The sequence below is a fragment of the Colletes latitarsis genome, chromosome 9, assembly GCF_051014445.1.
Source record: "Colletes latitarsis isolate SP2378_abdomen chromosome 9, iyColLati1, whole genome shotgun sequence".
NCBI classification, from domain to species: domain Eukaryota; kingdom Metazoa; phylum Arthropoda; class Insecta; order Hymenoptera; family Colletidae; genus Colletes; species Colletes latitarsis.
Window position 1 is genome coordinate 26,001,693 of NC_135142.1, and position 26,338 is coordinate 26,028,030.

The following is a 26,338-nucleotide window of genomic DNA, read 5'->3' on the forward strand; positions in this document are numbered from 1 at the left end:
AGCAGACCTGTGGAGGGCGAGAGGAGGAGGAGGAGATGTAGACTGGAGCGAGAGTGGTACAGAAAGGGGGTAAGTTGGAGTTACGGAGGGGGGAAAGGGGGGAGGGGGTTCCAGCGTGTCCGTCATAACGCATAGAGGGGGAGAATAGGAGAACCGTCGGAACGGTTACGGGGAGAGGCAGAGAGTGGAGGGAAGAATCGGAGGGAAGCGATGGTGGGGGCGGTCGAACGTGGCAAGGGAGACGAAGGGAGAGAGAAGAAGCATGGGGGCGGTGGCTGCTCCGCTACAGCCGCCATCACCATCCGTCCCATCCTATAGTAAACTCCGAAGCAGCAGTCCCCAATCTGTCTCCATGTGTGTTAGTTAGGACCGTGTTTTACCGGTGCTTGCTACTCCAAGCTGGTAGTAACACCGACATTTCTGCCTTGCCCGCTCTCTGCGATGCCCTAGCATCAGCTCCCGATACCGTCGCACTTCCCTCGTTCCTTTCTTCTCTCTGTCTTTTTCCCCGCTATTCTTTCCCACCGGCCTGTCTCCTTAAGTGTGTTTTGCTTCTGTGCGTCCGAGAACGCGTACGCGAATGAAAAGAATCGGTAGAGAAGAAGGAGAAGGCGGCGGAGGAGGAGGAGGAGACGGCAAAAGAAGAGCAGCGTATCGCTTTCTGCACGGCCCGTTTCCAAGGATATAACCGGTGCGCGCTCTCTTCCTCTATTTTTCGAGGTTCCCTTCGTTTATCCCGGTTCACGAGAAGTGTATAGTGTGATTAGTTGGGAAGTAGCCAGTGCACTACATCGTATAATTCGTTCCTCGACATACGCACGCCTTATCCGCGTCGTCGGGCGATCCCTTAAGACCGAACGAGAAGAACACAGATCGACACGAGAGATGATTGTCAGGAAGGCTCTTTGTGTGGACAGGAATTGAACCGCTCTTTCGGACGAGCGACGCGGAATCGAACGAATGTACATGCAAATGGGCCGTATCTCGAGACGCGGCAAAGAAACGAGATTTATTACCCCTTTCGTTTAAAGAATCCTTGGAGTCCTTGAAATTCTCGCGATCATCTGCGGCTTGGCATACCAGCAGCGGACGTCGAAAATCCAACGAGCTTGAGACGCGTCCCACCCAATCGGTCCTCTCGAATCATCGTCGTGGAATCGTCACTTATCGGACGAGGGGAACGAAGGAACGGACGAACTATCCGTGGACCTCAGCGCTGCCGCCCGCTGGAATTTCTCCTGGAGTCGTCTGCACATAACCTCACTCCCTTGTCTCTTGGCCGCTCTCTCTTCTCCGTCTCTCGCCTCTCTAACCCTGTTATCATTCTGTCTCTTCTTCTCTGTCTCCCTCGTCCAATACTTGGCTCGCTCGTCTATTTCGCATCGAAGAAGAAACGTGATCAACATTCCCGTGTTTCGTTGAACTCTACGTGCGCGCGAGTGACACGGTTGCTTTTAATGTTCACCGCGGCGAGTGCTCGTTCACCGGCGCGTGGATATCCGGAGCCCGAGAGTCGATTATCGGTGATCAAGAAGATGCAACGGTGAAACTCGTAACGATCACGGCACACGGAGTCCGATCGTCGTTGCTCGTAACCATAAGCAATCGAAGAAAGGGAACAAGAGGGCAACGATGGTCAGCCGCGCACTGAAACGTCGCTGGACGTGAACTTCGTCTCGTCGTCCACACACGAGTACGCGACGCGTCGCGCGCTGGGCATTTTCTCTGTCGCCCAATTAAACAACCATCGTTGTCACGATCGAACGGTGTTGGGGTCCGTTGTTTCGTATCGATGCTCCCAAACGCGGGAACGAGCGTTTATCGTTACTTCGTACCGACGACGTATTTATCGAACGATTCGAAAGAGAAACGGGGAGGAAGAGTGCAACCATGCGTCGCTGTACCTTGAAACGTCACAGATCACGCTGGACGAACTCTTGAGCGGAATCACGAGACGCGCTGCTGCGGCTGTCGAAGCATTCAACCTGGCGGAATCGTCGAAGAGACGCAAGACGTACCTCGGGGAGCACTGGCTCGCGCTCACGCGAATATGAGCATGACTCTCGTCCGAAATACGTTTAAAGGTATGTAAGTCCTCTTTTATAACCTATACGCAGACCCGAAACGTTCTTCGTTTCTCGCGGTTCGCATTGTGCGCGACTGCGCATACATTGCTGTATCGTTAAACTTTTTAACGGCATTTTCGAGATTGCTAGGTATCGGTATTACGCTTAAAACATAGCTTCGTATTCACGACGACATTCGGTATAGTCTTTGCATCGAAAGTATAACGTAGAACTCGATGATTGGTAAATACTGTACTTTGACCGTTCGACCACGTTTAAGAACGTAAACGATGATGGATGCATACTACGTTGACGTTGACGTTACATTCTACTTCATCCGTATTCGGTAGGTGATTATTATACGTTTTCGAACTTGTAAGTCGTAAGCATCTACACGTGATTTCTGCGTGTGGCTTCGTAAATAAGCCTGTGGTGCGAGATGGGGCATACCTGAACGCGAGTCGTATTTAACACATGCGTGTGTGTCACGCATGCGCGTATGATCCCTGAAAATATCACCCATTTTTCGGCAATCCAACGCGTAGAATTTAATCGCGATGCGCACATTCGTATAAATTCGTATTAAACCGTTCAACATTTATTTTTGTTATCAAACGTTCCTCGCTCTCCATACGACGCGGTGCACTTATTTTTACCCGAATCGTTCACGCGATAACGTCGAAGTTTTTTATACGCGATAATACGTGTAATTTATTCGGCATGAAAAATTGCGACTCCTGTTGGACATCGCGTAAAGCATAACGCATTACTTCCGAAACCGAAATGCCGTAAACAGTTCACGGAATGCATCGTCGATGGAACGCGTTGAACGCCAAATCTTCGTGCACACGTGCCTCCTAACGCAGCAGCCGCGTTCGTCGGAAAGTATTTTTTACTTAACGAGATTTACGGGGTTTCGCAATTTCCCGTCGATCCGCGCGTATTTTTTTTATCGCTGGAATTCACTGACGTCGCGTCACCTAACGATCCCGACGATTTTTTCGTGATTCATAGACGGTAGAGTCCGTTCGTTCGAACTTTAGACCCGACACGTACTACTTTCGTGGCACGGATGTGCGAAATGAATTCAGATGCTCGCTTCTGCGACGGCTATTCCATTTTCGAGCACCGTTTTAACGTTCTCGCGCGGAAAATCGTTCGGTTTTAAAATGCGCGCGGTCCTCTGCTATTCCATTATACGAAAAACTGTGAAACAAGACGCGGTTGCGTTGGAGGAATACTCGTTAAACGTTTCGCACGCGCGAGCGTGGAACTGGAGGATTAAATACTTTCGTACGACAAAGAACTCTCGTTACTTCGTTATTCGAACAGTTCTCGTTAGTGTTGTAGTGCACATGTAGAATAGAGATTTTGACACGTTGACAACTATTTTTCCATGTTTGAAGAAGTCCTCTCGATATGTTAGATAGGATATTTTAGCTAAGGAGGGCAGTATAAGCGGTGGCGTTTATTGAACAAGCTCGCGTCGTATCCCGCGCGAAAATACACTGTGAAAGCATAACTATAGCACCATTATAATTTTCAAGAGTTTTGTAGGTGTAAATAATGATTTCTAAATATTACCACGCGAAGGGGACTGGAAAAAAATTGTAAGTAATGGAAAAAGTACAAAAATCACATTTATTTAACATGAGCTATAATAATAAATGAAATATTGCAAAGGTGCATAACTATGGCACCAATGTATTTGGAACGTAATAATAAGGTTAAATTTCTAATTCAGTTTATTAACGAACTTTTTTATGTATTAATTCAAAAATACGATTGTTCGTACTTGTAATGAGTTTTTTCAAAGTTTCTTCACTAATTTAATTCCACGTTTCACTAACTGTTGTTTTTCATAAATATTCCGTACCATGATACCCCATAGGTTTTCAATTGGATTTTGGTCTGGGGTTTTTATAGAAATAACCAAATAGAACTAGTTCTATTGTTTTGCACCGATCGCCAAACGTTTATCGATTACATCTTGACGTATAAGTAGACAATTTCAATGAATTTCACCTAAAATCCATTGTTTACAATGCTTTTTCATACCATATAATTGGTTTTTTCAAATTATTTTTTTATAGATCGGAAATGTTAAAAATGTTAGTGGTGCTATAGTTATGCTTCGCAGTGTATTTACCGATCCGACGCACGGGGCGACGGAAACCGCGGTTCTATTTTTGAGTTCAGGTAGAAGAGCGTGCACGCGTTTCCCCGACAATCGCGCCATCGAGTCGATGAAAGAATCGCCGCCTCGCCGACGGCCATTCAATCGATTGTTTTCGATGAATCTCGACTGTGAATCTCGACGGTACGAGATTTAAGACGTACAGCATATCGTGGTGGCCATTTAAATGATATTGTATTTCATGTTTGATGTCATTAAATATACATAAAAATAAAACAATTCATTTTGTTTCGATTTAAAGTTCTATCACTATCATTGGAAACCCCCACATTATCGATCACTGTAGAAACCTGAAATGAAGCGTTTTTTTGCGATTTTTTTTACATAATTTTACATAACCTAAAATTTTTCTCAGTACTTAATTTTGCAACCTTGTTATAATTTACAAATTCTATCCAAATTTATTTCCCTCAACGTCTTAACTTGAGAATTCATTTTTCTAGTATCATAGTGATAAATCCTGTCATCCATGTGGTGACGTGCCAGTTAAAGTGTTAATAACATTCTTGAATATTATTATCCTCTTACTTTTCCATCCACACAAAAAAAAAAATCGCAAAGAAACGCTTTATTTCAGGCTTTTACAGTGGTCTTACCCCTTAATCCATTTCGTGAGATTCTTTTGTCTATTCGAGCGCACACGGAGGGTACATTGTTCTTGTCGACAGATAAGATTCCCTATATTCCGCGAGAGAGATGAATGACGCTACTGTATCGGCGTCAGCGAATCGTGTGCAGTTTACATGTCGTCCATACGTGTATACTTTGGCCGTTTTTTCCTCGTATCCCCTGCCTCTTTATCGCTCGCCATGGCCAGTTATCGCGGTGCTGTCTGTTTTTATATTTTTCGAAGCGAAACGCGAACGAATAAGCGAGTTGCACGCGCAAATGACAGGCGAGATTGCGAAAAATGTCCAGTTTCCGGTCCCGCCAGCGATAGAAAACGACGAGAACTCGAACCTAACCTAACCCTCGTCGCTTCTGAGAGCAATCGCGAACCAGAAACGGGCAATATTTCGTAACGAGAAAACCAACATACAGCAATTTTAATTCGAAATTATTTTATTATTATTATTATTATTATTCAGTCATTAACGGAATTAAACCCTTTAGTACAAAAATGTAAGGAACTACAGATGTGGATTTTACATAGTCAAACATTATTACTTAGTCAATTTAACAAAAATTTGTGTACAAAATAGTGTGTACAAAATTTGCATTACTAATCATTCTATTTACACGATTCTGAGATCCAAACGTTGCGCGGTAACTTTCACTGTAAAATAGAAAGTGATTTCTTAAATATCTAGATGGTACATACGAAGGAAACAATTGAGTAATCGTTGAACACGAAATATGACCTTTGATTAGCTTACTTGCAAACAAAAAAGTTTGAAGATTAGTATTAATAAGTAAGTCATCATAATTATATGATTCAAGGGACATGGGACTCCCACTATGCATTTGTGTTGAACTCTCTCAATGTTGTCGATGTATGTTTTGTAATGAGGAGACTAAATTATGCTGCCATATTCGGGAATAGGTCTCGTCAAAGCACAGTATAAGATTTTAAGTGTATTAGTTTTGCTAAAGTATCTGGAAACCCTACGAATAAGTCCCAGAGAGCAGAGACTTAGCGAAATAATTTTGTTCATAATGAACTTTGAAAGATAAGTTAGGAGGGAAAGTTATAGCAAGATTTATGTAATGCAGGCTAACAAAAAATCGTGACAAATTCTGTTGCAAATGTTAGAATGTGTTTAACATCGCGTGAGAGTCGTCTCGTTTCATTACGATCACGATGTCTCGCCTTTTGTGTTAATTTCGTTGAGCCGAAACTATGCAATGTCTTTAAGCGCTGCATGCTTGGATACATGCATGGCTGCCTATATTTGCAAAGTTCTCAAACACGACACACGACAAAAGAGTAATTAACTCTATACGGTGGCACGAGGTCGGCCACCGTAGCCGTATTTACTCGGTTGTTTCATTGTAGTTTGTAGTTTGTACGCTGTTACAGTGTGCAGTGATAATACAACGTGACGTGATTACTGTTTTATTTTTTCGATACCGAAGTAACACGCTATCGTTTAACCCACATTTCTGTCGCGTATCTTGTTTGTGACGTTCTTTGGCGAATACGCTTCTACGTCGCAAACGATTTGGCTAACGCGATAAAGGCGATCATTAGAACGTTTATTTTTCTAAGCAGAACGGGGAAAAGAATATAAAATTCACAAATAACTACAGATTAGAGTAATCTCGGTGTCTCTTTTATCGAAATCGTAAAAAAGACTCGATAGCGAATGTTATTTTAACTAAAAGCTCAAAGTGACGAAAAATAATTGTCGAAGTACTGTTGCACAACATGTTTCTGATTAACAGTTTTAGAACGTACTATCCGCGCTACCGGGCGCTGTCTCGTCGTGAATGCGATAATATATTTATCGCTCTGTCAGCCATTTTATTCCTAGCTTTACATCCAATTCCTTTTCTTTAATTGAATATAATTATTCGAGCAAATCTTCGTCGCATATCAGTAGCGTTTTTATGGTTTTGGTTCATTCATTAATTTCGCTCGTTTATCTTCGGGGTTCTAGGAACTTTCTGTTATCGGTACAATTCGATAGTAATTTCATCATACGAAATTATGTAAACTTGTAGTAACAAAGTAACTAAATCTGTAATTACATGGCTATTTACTAATCGTGGTCGTACTTGCAACCTTACGGACTTGCATAGTGCAATAACACTTAAAAAAAAAATAGGATTACTTATTTGTTTATTTCCTCGTTTTTTATCTTTATTTACAACAGAGTTGTAGTTAGGGTCAGTTGCGATACTCAGCCTGTAAGTTCCAACGATTCGGCTAAATTTTAGCATTTATTAAATTAAACAAGAGGTTCAGGGTGTTCGTTTCGATGTGTTTTACTCAGTGTGGAACGACGACGCGGTTTTCGAGCGTTTCTCTCGAATTAATCGACGACGAAGTTGATACGACCGATTGGTCGGCATTTAGCCTGCGACCAATTGGCGCGCGCGTTCCATTGATTGGCTGGTGCGTACCATAATGCCGTGGAATAGCGGTGCCATTTGTATTCAATCACGAACGTTATCGAAGATTTACCGCCATGTGTCGACTCCTTTTTCGAACGTATTGCTTTCTAAGCGTTGCTTCAAACTAGCTATTAGACTCGTTAAGCTAGATCCACCGAAGGGGTCAACTTGTTCTGTCATTTGCTATAATGATTATCCATTTTCAGTAAACATTACTACCCCAAATATCAATAAATTTCCTGATTAGTAACGCGACTCCACAATTATCAAATTATACGTGATTACTTTTGGGTATGGTATACTTATTTTTAAGTAAAAGATTGTCTCCCATACTTGATGAGGGCTGAAAACTATCGTCGTTTACTTGATTTTACTAACAATTAATATTGGCTTCTGTGTATTCACATACGTCGTACTAAGAGTAAAGGGAAAATCCTCTTACGCGTTTTACAAAATGGCGTGGAATTAGGTGTCGAACACCGGGAGTCAACCGACGACGTCTCTTTAACGGTTACGTTCTTCCAGTATTATTCATCGTCGTGTTCGCATTCTATTTCGAAGCCCAAATTCGTACAGCCTGACTTACTCATCCGGTATCTAAGGGCTGAGGTCATTCTCACCCCACTAAATACTACAGTTTGTACATATTCCTGTATACGAGTGTATATCTGTTACGCTAAAGGGCCCTTTCGTAAATAAATAAATATGTTACAATCGTTTGTACGTTTGGAAGTTGTAAAATGGTTGAATCGTATCGTGTGAACGGGCTCTGCTACCAGCGTTATGATCTTGGGTTAATAGCAACGTGAAAAGATGGCAACCCTATTGGCGAAACGTTAATAGACGCGTTCGAATCGTGTTCTCGTCGACTCGTTGCATGTCGAGTCTCCGCGAAAATCGTCCCCGTGTCAGCGCGTCGAAGTGGTTTTAACGTTCTGGAAGATGGCGGCCGCGCCCTATCAAGCTCAATGACCTCTCCGACAAATCGTTTACTTCGCGCGCGGTGGCGGCGTCAGCCGGATCGCCGCGACGCATCTTCGGCGCCGTGCGAACGCGCCTTTATGGCCTGATCCACGTTGTTCGCGTGACGTAAGCGCGTTCGTCTCATTTTTTTTACTTTTTTCCCCCATTTCCTTTTTACCTCCCGATTGTTAAAACTACCAGCAACGGGATCAACTTTATCGTCTATTCGCGACCGAGGATGAAATCGAGCACAATATCGATGGCTCCCAGCGCACGTATCGTTTTCGTATGCTACGAGCAAATTCTGTGCTGCATAAATATACCTTCGAGCAGAAACGAGCAGAATTTATTTACTAATTATCGATGCACTTGAATAAAAAATAGTACAAAAGTAAAATAATACAAATTTGTTCTACGTTTGCTTCTTATTTTACAAGAGAGCTATAGTTAGGCTCAGTTGCATTACTCAGCCTGTAAATCCCAATGATTCGACCAAATTTTACAGCGTATTATTCTCATATGCTGTGAGCAAATTTTATGCTGTATATGAGCAAAATTTTTTAAATACATTACGATTTTTTAAGGAATTGGGGAACGTTGTACTAGATTGTTGATTTGAAAATAATTGCCTGCGAACGTTATTTCTCACAATATTTCTAAAAGTTTCTTATTTAAGGAAAGATCAAAGACAGTTTCGCGGAATAGATGATTTTGATAACATGTGTTCGTTAGGTTACACATTCTTGCGATCGATACGGTCACTCCAGTTGGTATTCTGCGTTTCGGGGGAGGGAATCCCCGAATCGCTTTCTACGTAGCATTTGGAGAAGTTTTCCTAAGGACAATTCGAACATCCAACGTCTGATAAGTGTTACTCAAAGACAACACTGATTAACAATGCTTTGAAAAATTAATTTCATTCTTCTAGTCTTCTAGAATGCATTTAAAGCAAGATAATTGAAACTTATTGAAAAATAAATTTATTGTACATTTTTCTAAACGTTCTATCCATTTTATTCTATTGTGATGTATTTAAATATATTTATATTGTCAGTTTTGACTGTGGTCTGGCGTGCTACGATTCCGAACAAGAATAGTTCAGATATTCGAACAGAGCTTTGAAAATGAAAACAATGAGACACGCGGTTTAAATGAAGTCAGAGACCTGGCACGTCGTCTGAGAAACCGAGACGCTTTACCAAGGAATTGCAAAGGCAATTCGCGTGATCGTTACCCGATACACGTGTCTTTTCGCTGAATAATTATCACGCGAAGCGTGACTCCTTCGGATCGTATGCGAGTCATCCACTATTAAAATGAATCTCAATACTTGCAAACGTTTTATCCTGTTAATGTTATTACCGACGTTATGGAAAGACAAGAATACATCGAATATTTGTCAAAGTTTGAGAAAATATCGAGGACATTTGTATACACGGAAAGCAGGTGTGGCAGTCGGCGCATTTCGTTCGAGCAACTATAAATAACTAATTAAACAGAAGGTCTCGGTGCTCGATCGGTCAACTCAGACGTCTTAAATTTTCAGACGAATAAAATTCCATTCGAGCGTGCGTTAAACATTGCATAGAAGACGGCCGAGATTTCTTGAATTTCCTAGAAACTCTCGTGACAATTGGCCGTATCTCGTGGACAAAAGCTGCCCACTTTCCGGAGGCAATCGACACGCTGCTATTTCATATGATAATCTCAGGAAACGTCTGTTGCGGACTCGTTCTGATAGACGTCTTGAAATTAAATTCGATATCCTAGACACATTTCTGCCCGTTGCGGTGTTCGAAAAGTTCGTAACAAAATTTGTATAAAATACTTAATAAAATGCGATACAAAAACACAAAGAGCACCATCGAATTTTAAAAGAGAAAAATAATTCGATTCTTTCGTGCGGGCGTTTCTGCTTTTCAACAGCGAACTTTTCTACCTTTCAGCGACGCATTCCGCTTTTCAACGAAGGCGGGGAGCGCGCGAATAAAAATAAAATACACCGCGGGTCGCCACGCTGGAATCGCCAATTCGCGCGCCATGATAAAAACGCGCGTTAAGGAAACGTCGTGACTCGATAAAATTTCGTTCGTTGAGGTCCCTATACGGTACAAAATTAATTTTTGTGTAAAATAAAAAGTCATAAAAACTCTTCTGGAGAGCACAGTCCATCGCAGAACATTTCTAATAGCTAATTAGAAAATGTATCACATTGTCTGTTGCTCGTTAAATATTGTAAAGCCTCGTCGCGTATGATATAACCAGCTATATTTCTCTGTCACGCGAAAACGGCATGCTCGTGTTGATCACAATAGAAAACGCCTTTCGATTATGATCGAAGTAGATCAGCGAAGTAGCTGGTTCGAGCCGCGAATGGATCCGAAATTGCGTGATATCACTTACAATTTGCTATGCTCGTTTCTGCATTCCACTGACGTCATTGGTGGCGCATCCCCTTCCATCGAGAACAGCCACTGAAAGATACGCATCTGCACGCAGTCTCGATTACTTCAACGTTAACGCTTTACTCGAGATAGTGTCCATCTTGGTTGATCAAGGATTCACCTTTTTCTAGAGGGCCACGCGATGTTTACGTTTAAAGAATTCACGATCTTCCGGATTTACACATATAGAGATGTTGTTATCAATAATATCCTTTAGATGAGACAAATTTGATTTTAATATTTTTTTTTAAAGAGATGTTTGATATGAGATCTCTAAAAAAGCTAGAGTGTGACGAATATTGATCACGACTAGGAATTCCTTTCAATTAGATGGGAACTAACTTTAACATTGCGAACTATTAATACGTGTAAGAGTATTGAACGATTGCCAATCGTATTGCCTAGGTGGACGCGTCGTCTCGAGTATCTCGTATCAGAACGTACAACTAGTCTACCATCTTGATATTTTTGTTGCTTCCGCTTCGCGCGACTGGAGGGTTACGAGTCATTATTGAGACCGTTCTTTGGTAACAGTGCAATCTAGATTTCTAGGAAACAGTACAGAGAGTGTATTAATCATAACTTGGAATTTCTGTAAGTTGGAAGGGAACAAAGAGAAGGATGCAAGTCGTATGTAGTGCCTAAGCGAAACATGCCACGATCTATTGGGTTGTTCGGAAAGTTCCTGGCGTTTCTAACAGATACGGAAATGGGATTAATCAGCACCAAAATGTCCAATTAAAAGATAAGATTGATGGAAACAATCGTATTCCAACTGGTAGATGAAAGAATCATTATTAACACTGGAACTACCAAAACAGTCAAAATGACCCGTTCATAGTTTCTAATAAAGCTTCTAAAAAATTTACTCGACTGATTTTTGAAAATTTACCGTAATTTTCTCTAAGGAAATAAACACTTATTTTCTGTACATTATACATTTCTTCGTGTATCGATCGTTTTAATTTCTTGTTGTCGGTGGTTCTAGTGTTAGCATTGTTTTCTACGATTCAAAATAAGTCTTTAAACGTCGAAGGATTAATAGTAGCGCGTCCAAATGAAACGTATCTCGAATAATTTATCGGGAAAGTTTGTATATTGAGTCGTTTCCGCGGCCTGATGTGCTTCCATTTCGCGCAAACTGAAGATTTAGAAGTTACTATTAGCGATAGTTCTCGGTTAGTACCTTCTCCCGATCGAGATAAACAATCTACGCTTCCAGGAAGCGGTGCAGAGCGGCGGAAAGTGGATTAATCGCCAGGCCAGAAATTCCTCCAGTTAAGAAAAGACGAAGAAGAACGTCGACGGTAACTAAAAGCTCTCCCGGTCTTCCTGCGTACTAATTCCAGATATCGAGAAGCGGCAGATAGCTACGTTGGACGATTAAAAGTATGTTAACCTCACGGATAAACGTGTTTTCCATTCGAAGGAGCCTCGTTAACGCGAAGTCGCGATAGGAATCGATACGTGGGTTTCGTAACGATCGACATGTACGCGATCGGTCGTTATCGTCGCCATAGCCGCGGGATTTGTCGGCGCGGCGTTTGAAGCGTCGCCAAACGCGAAGACGACGTTAGCTCCGCGAACACGACGCGGCTATACGTCTTCGCACGGTACGTAGGAAGGCGAGAAAGGTCACGGCTCTGACCCATTTCGACGTTTTATCGGCCTACCACGCGAGTAAAGTTCGCCTCCTCGCGGTGCACCGTTCGGCCCCGTGCTTCTCAGAACCAGATTACGTACACGACTTCCGTTTTCTTTCGTTGTTTTTCCACCGATCCGCCGGGATTTCACGTCGAGCTTGCTTGTTTTCTCTGACGCGCCATCGAAATTCGAGACCACGCATAAAACGATTCACGAGGAATATACCGTAACCGATCGACAGTCCTCCGGTTCGATGAAACTTACAGACCGGAGCATTGGTTACAGGGAAGTTCATCGTATTTGAAATAGCAGCTTCTTCGAGATAAAACTATATAAAAACCTCGAACTTTTTATCAACGCGTTGACCGCCAAATTCGTGGACTGCCCTACGAGATTAACGCGTTCGCTGTCTGGTCTCTCAGCGGCGTATCCAATAGCGTGGCAATACGACCCGTATACGGGTCACAGACAGTGAACGTGTTGACGTTCTCACACAATTGGACTGTAGGAATTGATTTCTTCAGGCTCCCATTGAAATGTCCATAGATCGAAGCGTTAAACTTGTTGAACTGTACCAATCTTCCTGGCAAGGAATGCGTGAACGTGATCGAACGATTTCCCGTGGCACGGTACTCCGAAAATCGACGAGAGTGACTCACGACGAAATTTTATACTGGCCGGCGATTTGCCAAACAGTTGTATCGATGCTTTCTTAGCGACCTCTCTAGAATTAAATGTTGCTTTCGTTCGACTCGATTGCCGGACACAGTGACAACCGATCGCGGGGAATTTCCTAAAAACACGCGATATGAACTACTATCGTGATCCAATATTTCACACGATGATTGTTTAAAAATGATAAAGATCGAAGTCAAATCATGTTATCGAGAAAAGTATGCACTCGACAAAGCATTAAAATTCGTCTGGTCATGAATAACCGCGAGGCACGTTCCCAGCGCAAACAGTCGTATCGTTTTGTATCGATTGTTCGTTAGTACGGTGTAAATTCGCATTACCGTGGCTATAGTATTTCTATAGTTCAGCCGTGGCTCGTAGAGGGGCGAATTTAAATTCCGAATGTCCCACAATGCCCATCGGTTCATCAATTTCGTACGATTTGTCGGAAACAGAGTTGGGCATTATTCAAATATTCTGTGTCATATGTTCAAACGTCGAGATCTCGATATTTTATCAAGCTATTTACACTTGTTCCTATGTCTCTACTAGTTCGCGAGATATTCGAGCAAATACCTCCCTCTTGAGGTTGTATTTCACCCCTTCGACATGGCCAATGACTGATAAAAAGACTTAAGGATTTCTGATTATCACTAACGCGTTCACTGTCCGGTTTCTCAACGGCGTATCTAATAGCGTGGCAATATGATCCGAATACGGGTCATAGACAGTGAACCTGTTAACCTTCGAAATCACCGACGCGAATGCAACAACCAAAAAAAGTAAAGGGCGAGAATCCCCCCGGGGGGGGTCGAAATCGCTGGAACGCAATTGTGTTTCGCGATACACGGCGCGGAGACACGGGACCGCGAGCTGTTATCGCGGGGCGAACAAACTGATAGAGGAAGGAGAGAGGGGAAAAAAGAAGCGAGAGAGGCGACAAATAACGGGTGCACGTGCGGCTCGTGTTTCAGGTTGCAGCGAGGACGAGGCAGCAGGTGTCGTGAACGCGGAGGTGGGCGGAGGTTGCGCGGCCGGGGCGCCAACCACAGGAAGTGCCACTGGAGGTGGTAGCGGGCCAGGTAGCGAAACTGGTGGTGGTCGTGGTGGTGGTGGCGGAGCTGGAACAGGAGGCGGTGGTGGCCGCAGCGGCGGCGGTGAGGGCGGATCGACGAAACAGGGTGGCGAGAGGTGTCCCCAGTGCGGCATCCTCTGTCGGGACGTCCACATCCTTCAGCTCCATCTCGAGGACACGCACAAGACCACCTACGCCATCGACAAGAACGATCTCAACGCTCAATTCCCCCAAGTGGTGAGTGAAACTAACGTCAAGGACGAGAGGACTCCATTGTTCCCTGTGTATATTATCGATCATGCGCGACCGGTCTGCGGATTCTCTCCCCTTTATTTGCTCCTTCTCTCTTGCCATTACTCTCTTTCATACTCTTTTTTATCCTTTCTATTTTTCTTATATTTTTTTTTTTTTTTTTAATCGAAATTCGGCTTGCTCTCGAGATCGCATTTCTCGTACTTGAACTTGATACTCTGGCTGTATTTTTCGAGGGATGATAGAATCAAGAAACTAATTGCTAATGTGCGAATTTCGAAACGTGGCACTTCATTCTCGACCGAATTTCCTAAATTTTTACGTGCATTTACTCTTTTAGGAACTGGAGTAATGGTAGAATTAATATACGTATTAGTGTATATATGGTGCTTTCGTGATTAATCGGGGTTTGGTCTAGGAACGTGGCTAGTCTGAGTTGATTCGAGATTTTTCTTGAACTTGAAAATGTAGGAACTGTTCTGATAATACAATAGATAATAAAGATGATAAACGTCTAGTTACAAACATGTGAATTTCAAGATTAACCCTTAAGTTAATCCTCCGTTAGTTCATTATTTTTTAAATGCTTTAAGGGAAAGTTAATTTCCATTTACCAATTTGGTAAAAATCAACGTTAAGTAAAATAATTCACTTGAGATTGAGAGTCCACTTAAGGGTTATAAGCGATCGAATCAATAATACTTAAATTTGGACTCGTATGATTTGATTTTAGATGTCTATCCTTGACCAAGCTTGACCGGGACTCACAATGACTTATAGCACTCAATACCATAAATTAGAGCGGTCGTACGTATTCGTTATTAAATTTGCACGCCTTTGTTAACAGCCACAATCACACGATACGAAACAGTTTACTCTAAAGCACGTTCTTTGGTTTCACTTTGAAATTCCCAGCCTCCTTTTGTTGCTTTATGTAGTTCACGGCTACGCCGATGCAAAAACACGTGGCTGTGTGCGGTTCGAATAAAGTAGACTCTTGGTTCGCGGTTTTCCGCGCGCAAAGTGTGCTTTTTTTAAAACGAAACGCCACGGGAACAAAGACACTTTGCTCGCTGTACCGAGCACCGCAAAACGGAGTCGAAAAATTTCCGCTGAAATTATTCGCTGACTCGATCATGCGTTCACGTACCTACCATAGTTTATGAATATTTTCATTCTCATTTCGCGTGTACGAACAAATTTAAACAAAATTAAATAGCACATAGTACGGCAAGAGATTGAGATAGATCGATTAAGCTCTCTGAAAAACCTAAAATTAATCGCTCTGAATTTTTCCAGTCCTGCAAGGTGTGCAGCAAGACCTTTGCTAACGTCTACCGACTCCAGAGGCACATGATCAGCCATGATGAGAGTGCCGTGCTTCGTAAGTTTAAGTGTCCCCATTGCGAGAAAGCCTTCAAGTTTAAGCATCACCTCAAGGTACTACGAGTGCACCCTTATTTTTCATTTCTCATTCGTACATCGTTTTATTTCCGTTATTTGGTTTCACATTCACGCAGCACCGCTTGACACGACGCAACGTCCTGTAAACGATCGAATGTCTTGTCTCGATAGAATAGAATTTATGTTCACTTTCGTTTTCACGGAAACTGACACACATAGAATGCATAGACTTATGATAGTTGCACCCTCGCGCGATGGGCATTCGAATCTTTGGACCGTCGAACGATTCAGCGGGCACGATGATTCGAACGCTGTGAATTTTAATGAAATTGGCGGGGATAGATCGTGATCATATACGCGGGACAAATTCGTTGCCATATATCCGGACACTGCTGCACCGTTCGAATCGATTCGTCGAGCTTCGAGCCCCATCGCAGTTAGATCTGAATGAATATTTCCTTTGGACTGATATCCGTTTCACTCTAGTTCTTAGGTATGAAACTACGCATACATAGAGCACAGAATGACGCAGCACGGAGCAAGATTTTGTAATTGATGTAAAAGAATTGCACCAGCAAACGTAACGCAACTTTCATTTGGTTGTACACAGTTATTACAGAAGAACTGAGTCTTTCGCCGGAGCATTTCGTCGATTCGGACGTAAACATGACGCAAACTCGCATTAATGATATGACTTCTTATCGTATTTACTTATGTTTACAAACAGAAGACATCTACTGCTAGCGTGTTGCAGTCGCTTCGGGGAAATCAGTATTATTGTGACTAACATTGCGCGTTCGTCGATTCGATAGCGATTCTATTTACGATGGATCGTTATGCGCCTAACGAAATTGTTTCCAGAACGTGGAACTACCATTCAGGAATAGAATAGACATTTGTCTATTTTATACTAAAAAATAGTGGCCCGATGTAAACGTTATTCGGTCTGATAAGATTCAAACAGCAAAAAAATAATTTTCCACTTTTAAAAATCTAGGAGCCCCTATTTTCTTCATAAAATCCTCCCCAAAGAATTTATTGCAATATATTGTAATAGTGTTCTACGACAATAATTAACCCCTTCCCGTGGCATTTTGCTCGACGAAATCCGGGTCCAAACGGTAGGCGTCAACGCGCGTTAAACAGACCAGACTGATGCTGAACTGCTTTGTAACAGAGATTATAAAAATCGTAATCGACTCTTGTGGCGTACTGATAGAAACTAAAACTCGTGAGTCTGGCTCGTGATGTTTACGTTTGGGCCAAAATCTTCATCGCGAGTCAGACTCGTTAAAGTACGGGAAGGGGTTAAAAAGTCCAGCTCTAATAAACGATAGAATTACACTTTAACGCGGGGCATACGTTGCTGCACATTGCGCTGCGTCATCCTGAGCTCAATGTGTACTTAGTTTCAGTTGCGTTCGCGCACATATACACATGCACACACTGGATCAGTGGTCCTTAATCTTTCAGCGCTCGTGGCACAATTAAAGAGAACATCTGATCCAATTCTAAATAAAAAAAATAATATACATAAGTTAACAGTCATGAATGACAATGCATAATCGTGAATAAGACATGGTCCTCATCAGGAAAGGACGTACTAATTGTAAAATTAACAAGGGTAGAAAATTATTTGTTACGACACGCGATGGTTAAGAATCACTGTACCGGATATAGATGTTGATTTACTCGATCGTTTAATTATAAGGTGGTTTTCTCGTTCGCGCAGGAACACCTCCGCATTCATAGCGGTGAAAAGCCATTCCAATGCAACAACTGCGGGAAACGTTTCTCTCATTCGGGATCGTACTCGAGTCACATGACATCCAAGAAGTGTTTGATCGTGAACTTAAAGAAATCCAGGCACACGAACGTGAGCAACGTCGAACGTGGCCCGAAAAAGGCGCAACAATCTCTGCCGCCTGGACGACGCGAGGTCGATCTTCTCGCGGCGAATAATAACACTTTCCTCCCTATTCTGCCCAAGCTTTCACCCTCGGATTATCAGGAGATACAACGGGAAGGGGCGGGTGAGATTCTATAATTTTCTAGCCTTCTTTTCCGGGTGAGGCAACTCACAAATCAAATCATTGCAACGAATATTCTACGTAGGCAAGGTTTTGATAAATTGCAATTCCTTAGTCGACATATTGTGAATGTACAAGCAAAGATGCACATAAAAAGTATTTTAAAAGATATAACAAACATCATTGAGAATTTGCTCCATAGAAGGTAGGTATTGTACGTTTGGGAAAGGGGGCGTGTTGCTATTGTTGGATAGCATTTCCTTTTCTTATTAGCTGATTGGAACAGTCAGTTTATGGGTCTGATTTTGCAGTTGATTTGGCAGGTAGTAAAGGGACAGTACCAACAGCAATAAACTCATTAACCTTTGAGGATTTAAGAGCATCTAGCTTGGATTTGTGAATAAGGATTAATCGTTATAAAGCGGTACAGTAAAAATATGGTACTCTGTACACTTTGTTTTATATAGCATTGTACCTTCAGGTAATACAAAAGCAAGGGCTTATATTGTTGAAGGCCATTTTGCCAATTAATCCGACGCTTCAGAACAAGCGCAGACTACTCTGGAATCATGGTCAAGAGCGGAAAGTACACATGTTAGTATAATTGGTTCAGCAGTAGTGCATTAATTAGCGAAGCGACCTTGCATGATTATACTGACAAGATCGTTACTTTTACCTATTCTGAAGGTACAGTGCCGCATAACAAAGCAGAATCCCATTAAAATGTTACAAACCCCTAAATGTTCGAGACACTCAAATCAAAACTTTGATTTTAGACAAAACTTAAAGTCTTAGTACTTACTTTCATAACTTCACTAAAATTCATGAAGCCTATTCAAAGTTATTTTCTTTAACATTTCAACTTGAGAATTAATTGCTTTAGTTTCACTATTAAAAGTTCTCCCATGTATGGATGACGTGGCAGTCAAAGTGTTAAGTAAAAAAAAAGGTCATCAAACCATATAAAATTTCATAGAGCACAGCCATAACCAGACCCAGTCGTTAGAGTCGCTCTGTTTAGGGAGCTGACGCCATAGATATGTTTCTGTCGATCGATTCGCGAATTAGAGAAATCAGCAATGCAGAAAGCAATCTGGTTCCAGGTATTTACGATATGCCGACCCTTCTGCCTCAAATAATGGGCTTCGGTAGTTACTTCCTCCAAACGTCCCTGGGCAAAATCCTAAATCAGCTACATTCCAAGAGATTGGACGAAGTAGCCGAGCAATTCGAGTCTCATCGTGAGCTTATGAGCCCGTCGACGGCGGACTCCGAGGGAACGGAAGGCACGGAGGGCAAGGAATCTCCGGCGCCTAGCGATCCCCAAGGTTTGGACGCGGTTCGACGAATCTTGGAAACGGTGAACACCTCGGTGACGAAGCAACTGTTGGAGGCGAATGTACGGAAACTGTCTACTTCACCGGCCACGACGAAACGCGAGTTCGACGAGGATTATCAAGTAAGATATCGCGGGACGATTTGATCTGTCCCCTCTTTTAACGCTACGGTGCAATAAAGACGTTATTATTACGCAGGATCAAGACAGCGAAATGTCTAGCGAGATGACACACTGCCCGGACTGGTCAGTGACAGATCAATACGATTCTCAAAGCGAAGGTTTAGCGGCGAAGTTGGAGGACGTGAATCAACCGTCCACGAAATCGGGCTGCAAAAGGAAAATCGAGGATGTTGTCGAGTCGGAAGTGGACTCCGAGGACGAGGAGGATGGGTCGCAGACGCATAACGATAACGGAAGGAGAGTGAGAGCCAGGTCGTTGATCGACGACGAGCAATTGGCTGTCCTGAAGGGGTACTATGCCATTAATCCACGGCCCAAAAAGGAGGAGATCATCATGATCGCGAATTACATCAACTTTCCCACCCGCGTCGTTCAGGTACATTATTGTCTACGAACGTGTGCACTAGTTAGAGACCGACGTTCTAATTAGAAATTCACTGTCGTTAGGTTTGGTTCCAAAATTCTCGAGCGAGAGATCGACGGGAGTCGAAGATACCGGCCTTGGTACCGTTGAGTAATCCAGTTAGCCAGACCGTCATCGAGCAACCACTTGATTTGTCCAAGAAGGAAGCCCTCACACAGTCAACGTACAAGGACAGCGACACCACCAGCCCGGCCAAAGTCGCGTCGTCGCCTCCAGGTGAACAGAAGAACGATAATCCGGACGCGGACGACCTGGAGGATTCGCCTCTCGTTATAGACGAGGAAACCACCGACTCCGTGGAAACGAAACGCGTGGCTCCCGTCGCGAGCGAAACCGTTCCAAAGGTAATAAAAAATTATCTATAATACAAATTCAACCCCCTGTACTAGTATATCCCTTGAACGGATTTGATGGAATATTCTAATGTTTCTAGCTATGCTGTTGTTGTTCTAGCGATAAGAGTGATATAACGCTTTATTTCTGCAGAGTCAACCTCAGGCAAACGTGAAGAATGAAAGCGACAACACGAGTCAACCGGAGGCTCCGCCGGCGGCAGATATCGAGCAGGGTGTCTACTTCTGTGATCGGTGTGACAAGACATTCTCCAAGCACAGTTCCCTAGCTAGACACAAATACGAACATTCCGGTATGTATTTGATACACGTTTCTCTACAACCATCCTGCTATCTCGACAACTGTACACAAAGACTCTTTTTAAACTATAACTTGCAAATACTATTTGTATTCGCGATTCAAATGAATGGTTTCTCAAACTGTAGTCTGTGGACCTTCGACCACAAGTTCTCTATCCAAAAAAAAAAGAAAAAAGAAAAAAATCACGACCGAATTACAGGGATCTTATAAATTTCCGCAGGGCAAAGGCCGTACAAATGCGTGGAGTGCCCAAGGGCGTTCAAGCACAAGCATCATTTGACCGAACACAAACGACTACACAGCGGCGAAAAGCCCTTCCAGTGCTCCAAGTGCCTAAAGCGCTTCTCTCACTCCGGCTCCTACAGTCAGCACATGAATCATCGTTACTCTTACTGCAAACCGTATAGAGAATAGAAGTATTCCGCTAGTTGAAAACAAACCAAGACTCGTTGGGCTTAAGTTAAGTATGCATTGGTCCTTTTCACTTCCACGGCAGGACTCGTCGTTTTTAAGTTCGAAGAAATATATACCTCGCGTTTTGGCGCGGGAACACGATTACTTTTGGGGGGTTGGGGGGGGGGGCACGATTTGAGGGGGAGGGGGGGTCATATAAAGATCTATAATAATGATTTAGCGGATGAGTCGCGGGCGCCAGAGAAAGAAAGAAAGGAAAAGATTCGACGAATCCGCGTGACCTGGCGCTGCGTGAAACGCGGCGACGAAGAATTAGCCGAGGCATATAAAGTAATATATTTAGCTGGACGCTCGAAGCCACGGAAACGGAAACGCCGGGCAGACGATGCGATCTCGACGCGATTACGGTGACCAAGGACGAGCGTTTGAGAGGACAAGAGGTGAGGGACGAAATGTTGTCCAACTCTCTTTTCAAATCCGTTCTCGCGCCGCGGGAAAACGAAGAAACGAAAGAAAGAAAAAAAAAACCAATTCGCGACGACCTCGAGTCGACGAGTATAAACCAAACAATACGCAACGGTACCAAAAATGCATAATGCAATAATCTATTATATATTATATATAATATACATAATATTTTAGTATTTTTATTAACAAGATTATTATATATACCATGACAATAATAAGGAAACTAATTAACGTACAAATTTGTTAGCCACGTTCGCAACGGGGCACGCGATATTCTCAGTCGCGACGCGCAAACTGGCGAAGGGATGTATAACGCGATATAACGGAGCTCGTTTTTCGAGAGTTTTGGGCGTGCAATCAGATATTCGGACGAATAGAAACGAGACATCGGCGGATTATGCATTCGTAAAGGGCTTCTAAACCCAAACGCGGTTTAGGAGTCCCATTAGGAGTAGCCTTACAGTGAAAGAAGCAAATGAAAAAAAAAAGAAGCATAAAAGACTTAACCCATTAAAAGTACTTTTCGTTCTTCAGAGCTCGTTCGATCGAAATTCACTTCTGACCTTTTTCACTCTTTACTTTCAAACACGGTAACAAAAATCACGGTAAAGGTTCTGGATGATCCATGCCACCGAATGAAGAATGCGTCTGAAACTTAAACCGCTACACAAGAGCTTAAACGTAAATTCCGATGATTCGCTGAGAACGAAAATAAAAAAAAAAAGAACAAACTAGAATCCTTAAATTGTCCAGGCGTCTCTCGCGATCGAGTGGTTTTTTTCGCTCGATCGAAACGAGATTCGGCTGAGTTACGATTATACGTAGCGTCGAGGTGTTTCTGGGCCTTATGTGTCGGTGATCGATGCCATAAGAGTATCTTTCGATCATTGTGTACTTACTTCGAATTCCGAGTCGACGCATCGTCGGCATTCCCATAACGTAACAGGTGTTACGCGAGAGATTCAAATTTCAGTTCAAACTCTATCCATACTAGCTCTTATTCCAGTGCCATAATTTCAATCGTGGAGTGGTTACCATACTTTGTAAACAAAAACAGTCACTTTGTTACTAAAGCGTTTATTTTGTTCCTGTTGTATTAGCAACTTAAACGAAGTGTCATCCCTTTTATAATTAAGGAAATTGGTACTAAGTAGGAGGCCCGTCAAATTTCTATTGCAATTGAATCGCTGCGTATCATCGTTTACGACGAGAGAGAAAAAGAGTGACGCGTCCAAAAAAAGAAAAAAAAAAATGCATGCCTTAGACATTCCGTGAGAAAATCGATTCGCGTCGACGCTATCCGTGCCCCTTTTTTTCTTTTTCTTTTTATTTATCCGTAGCTCTCAAAGAGTCACCCACGGCCCCCTCACACTTTCTGTCCAGCTCGCTGAGTCCGTCGTGTTCAAGATCGACGGAAGCAGCGGGCTCGCGAATCACTTCCGGCGCACGAAAGAGAATGGCATCGAGAACCTCGCAATAAACATAACCAACGCCCAAACCGAAAGAACGAAGAAAAAAAAAAAAGAAAAGAAAAAATATCCCTTCACCGAGATCCGGGCCCCGATCGTAAACTCTAAGTATAATATTAAATGCTTCCAATACTGTACTATTAAAAATTATTATTACGACATTTTTATGATTTTATTCGTTCGGACGCGTAGGTAAGCGGTATATATATAATATATATATAATCTACAGATCGATAATACTCGAGAATGTATTTTATAACGGTTTATGCCTCTTTTTATTTACACGTACCACGAGTGACAAGTGATATATATATATTATATTATATTATATATATTGTTATTGATAATGATCGATGAAGAAAGGAAACGACGACTTATACGGAGATACACGACAGATATTGTACGTTTAAATGGGACGCGTCAGAAGTAGTGTCGGCCTAGCGGGGCGCCACCGTTGCATTTCCTCCGCGTCTAGAAGCTCCGGTTATCCGCGACAGGCATCGTGTCCGTACTACGAAAAAAGGGAAATCCAAATATGATGCTTATAATACTCATTTATTATAGTGTTAATAGTTAAGAAATATATTTTTATATTATTATAATATTACGACACGATATAGTACTAATCGATCGCCGCGGATCCGTGAACCCGCGATGAATCTGTTCCTCGGCTGGTACAGACACGGGAGAATCGAATATTTTTTATTTCCTAGTTTCGAAACTCGAACATAACGATACAACGTTCCTGTGCAATTGCTTTGTTACTTTCCTCCGTTGTTTCTCTTCATTGTGTTTTCTTTAGCAATTTTTTTTTCTTTTTCTTTTTTTTTTCTTTTATATATATATACTATCAACGTTATTATTTATATATGTTTTTTTTAGTCGTCTTTCGATCGAATTTAATACCAGTTCACCGTCATTCCTGAAACTTTTTCTACCGTTTTTGTAATAGAAATCTTACACGCGCCAAGCTCTGACGATTCAGTGACTCTTGTTTCCGTTCGCGAGAAAAAAAAAAAAGCCTCGATTCTGTACTTTCGAATACTTTCACGACCAACGGGTTTAGGACATCAGGAAGGAAAAGCAGGAAACTTACGAAGACAATATTACATACGTATAAGTGACTAAATGAAGAATAAAAGAAAATATATATATATATATAAATATGAATATATAAATATAAATATAGATATATAAAGATAGAAATATTTGCTCTGATTCGGGAGTATTTGCAACCTGCTCGCCTCGATGTATGTATGTACGTATTACTAAATAACACAGACTACAAGCGTAATTTTGCCAGCTTTCGCGCATCGGCATCGATTATGTCTCCGTTACTTCCTACAATATTACATGAGAACTAAAGGAAATAAAGTAAAATAAAATACATAGATAAAGTACTCGTAAATAAAAAAAAAAAAAGAAACGCGAGAAAGCGAGGAGAGAAATACGAAAAAAAAAAAAATGAAAAAAAAATTGTTAATGATTGTTGATGCAACGATTTAAAAATGAGCACCGTACGATGCCTTCCGTGAACGACCGAGCTTGCCTAGTTACCGAGATAAAAAATAAAAATTCGATGATTCGATCTTCGAAATGAATTCTCTCGTCGAAAGTGTATACACATTACTCCCGCGATGTTTCCTCTCATCTACCGAATAACTTGTTCCCTCTCTCACGGACAATAACGCCACCACGGACGTCCCGTAAACTAATGGAGAATCTCTGAAATTATAATGAATTTACTTTTAATACGTAGCTACGTTGCATGCTGTACGATATATACATAAAAAAAAAAAAAAAAAACGTACAAATTCACGAGGACACGGCGAATTGTGATTTTTATATGCCGCGAAACACGCGGGGGTAATTATGTTCGCTTTAAGCTGTACTCGACGAACACTGGTGGTTATGCTATTGAGCTTTCCATGACTTAACGTTACATAAACACCAGAATCGTGCGTGTGTGCGTGTAAAAACGTATGCGTGTATATGCGTGGTATGTCACAAGGAAAATACTCGGAGAAAATACGGCAGGACAATAATAAATACCGTTTCTTTTAGAGGTTAGAGAGCGTAAGCATTATACAATAGTATATATGTACATCATAATTGTAAAAGAATAAATTTGCTAAATGCAGCCTGGCAGCACGCCTACATGCGCGTTCGCGCCCGTGTGTCTGTGTGCGTGTGTGCGTGTGTGTCTCTGCGTGTGGTGTTTGTGTATGTCGATGTACGCGTGTGTACACGGCACAGCATGTATGTACATAGGTAATACACTCATAAGGTTACATTTAGTCGCCAGAAATAACGATGCGGATGTATTGTAACGGCGAAGCGTTAATATACTGTAGATACTCGAGAGAACGGTGGGGGGAAAAATGTAAACCGGAAGTTTTTGGCTGCGTGGTGAATGCAGTGCCTTCTCCAAGCCAAATGATCTCGTCGTCGAAGCAAACGATCGCTGACAAAAAAAAAAACACGAAAATACGCTCGATAAGCTTTTCACGTCACGCGATTTAAATAGGAAATCGGTAATTTTCGAAAACTCTGTTCGCGATTGGGTAATCATCCGGTCTGCCAACAAATTTTTTTTACCGAAATTTCCATAATATGTAACAATTTACCGCGACGATGCGGGAAAATTTATATTTATTAATTAATTCGTTTAACGTTTGCAACGCGTTCTTGCAAACAAATCCTCGAATAATGTTGTAAAAGTACGTTAGTCTAGTATAAAACGATCCTTTTGAAAATTCGATCGTTCTCGATGGGCATTCGACGTAGATAAAAGAAAGAAAAAAAAATACTATTGTACATAATATAATCGAAGGGACGAGTGATCGAGAGGATCGAACACTGCACGCACCGCGCGGCGAATTTACACAGCACGAATCCACTGATGAATTCGGCTCAAATGGTATCGAGCCGAGCCTGTTACACTGCGGAAAGGAGCAGAAAGAAAAAGGAAAGAAATTAAAATAATTGTATTGTGACGAAGTTCCATCCATAATAAATAAATGAAAATATTATACAGTTAGGCCGACTTTTCCGCCAGTTCGTGCCTTTTTTCTGCAGGGAGAGAGAGAGAGTGCAGTTTTGGAATCGATCTGAATGTGTGCTATGATGTACCCGCCTAATTGATAAGAAGCAGACAGCAAGGAAACGGAAAAGAAAGAACGAAGGGAGGTTAGCCGACTTCGATGTAGAGTAACGAAAACGGGCGGATATAGAAGGAAAGGGTTAAGAATCAGGTGTACGCTGATTCTTTCGGGTAACGAGTAACGTAAGCGACGAAACGAAGGGAAGAAAAGAGGTTCGAGGTAAACTGTAAGCAGATCAATCGAGTGACACGATTGAAGGGAGAGCATGAGGTGAAAGAAAAAAAAAAGGGATGCGTGTGCGTGTGAAAGAACGAACGAATGGGAGAAAGAGAGAATTCTAGCAATTGTTGAACGTTCATTAAATTGTCCTCGTTTCACGATGTAATAAAAGCTATTTTACTTTGACATCGATATTTAATAACTTAATCTCTTCCCATGCCATTTGGTTTGACGAAATCCGGGCCCAAACGGTAGGCATC

The 26,338-nt window shown here is 42.1% G+C and overlaps 1 protein-coding gene across 1 annotated transcript; it reads left to right on the forward strand.

The window, feature by feature from the left end:
• Positions 1–260: 260 nt before the first annotated feature.
• Zfh1 (Zn finger homeodomain 1) lies at positions 261–26,264 on the forward strand. Its single transcript, XM_076772138.1, has 9 exons — positions 261–2,084; positions 14,021–14,358; positions 15,673–15,813; positions 17,510–17,810; positions 18,911–19,266; positions 19,343–19,702; positions 19,774–20,094; positions 20,237–20,396; positions 20,625–26,264. Exons 1-9 carry the CDS (start codon positions 2,051–2,053, stop codon positions 20,816–20,818), a joined length of 2,205 nt encoding a protein of 734 aa, XP_076628253.1. The 5' UTR covers positions 261–2,050; the 3' UTR covers positions 20,819–26,264.
• Positions 26,265–26,338: the final 74 nt, after the last annotated feature.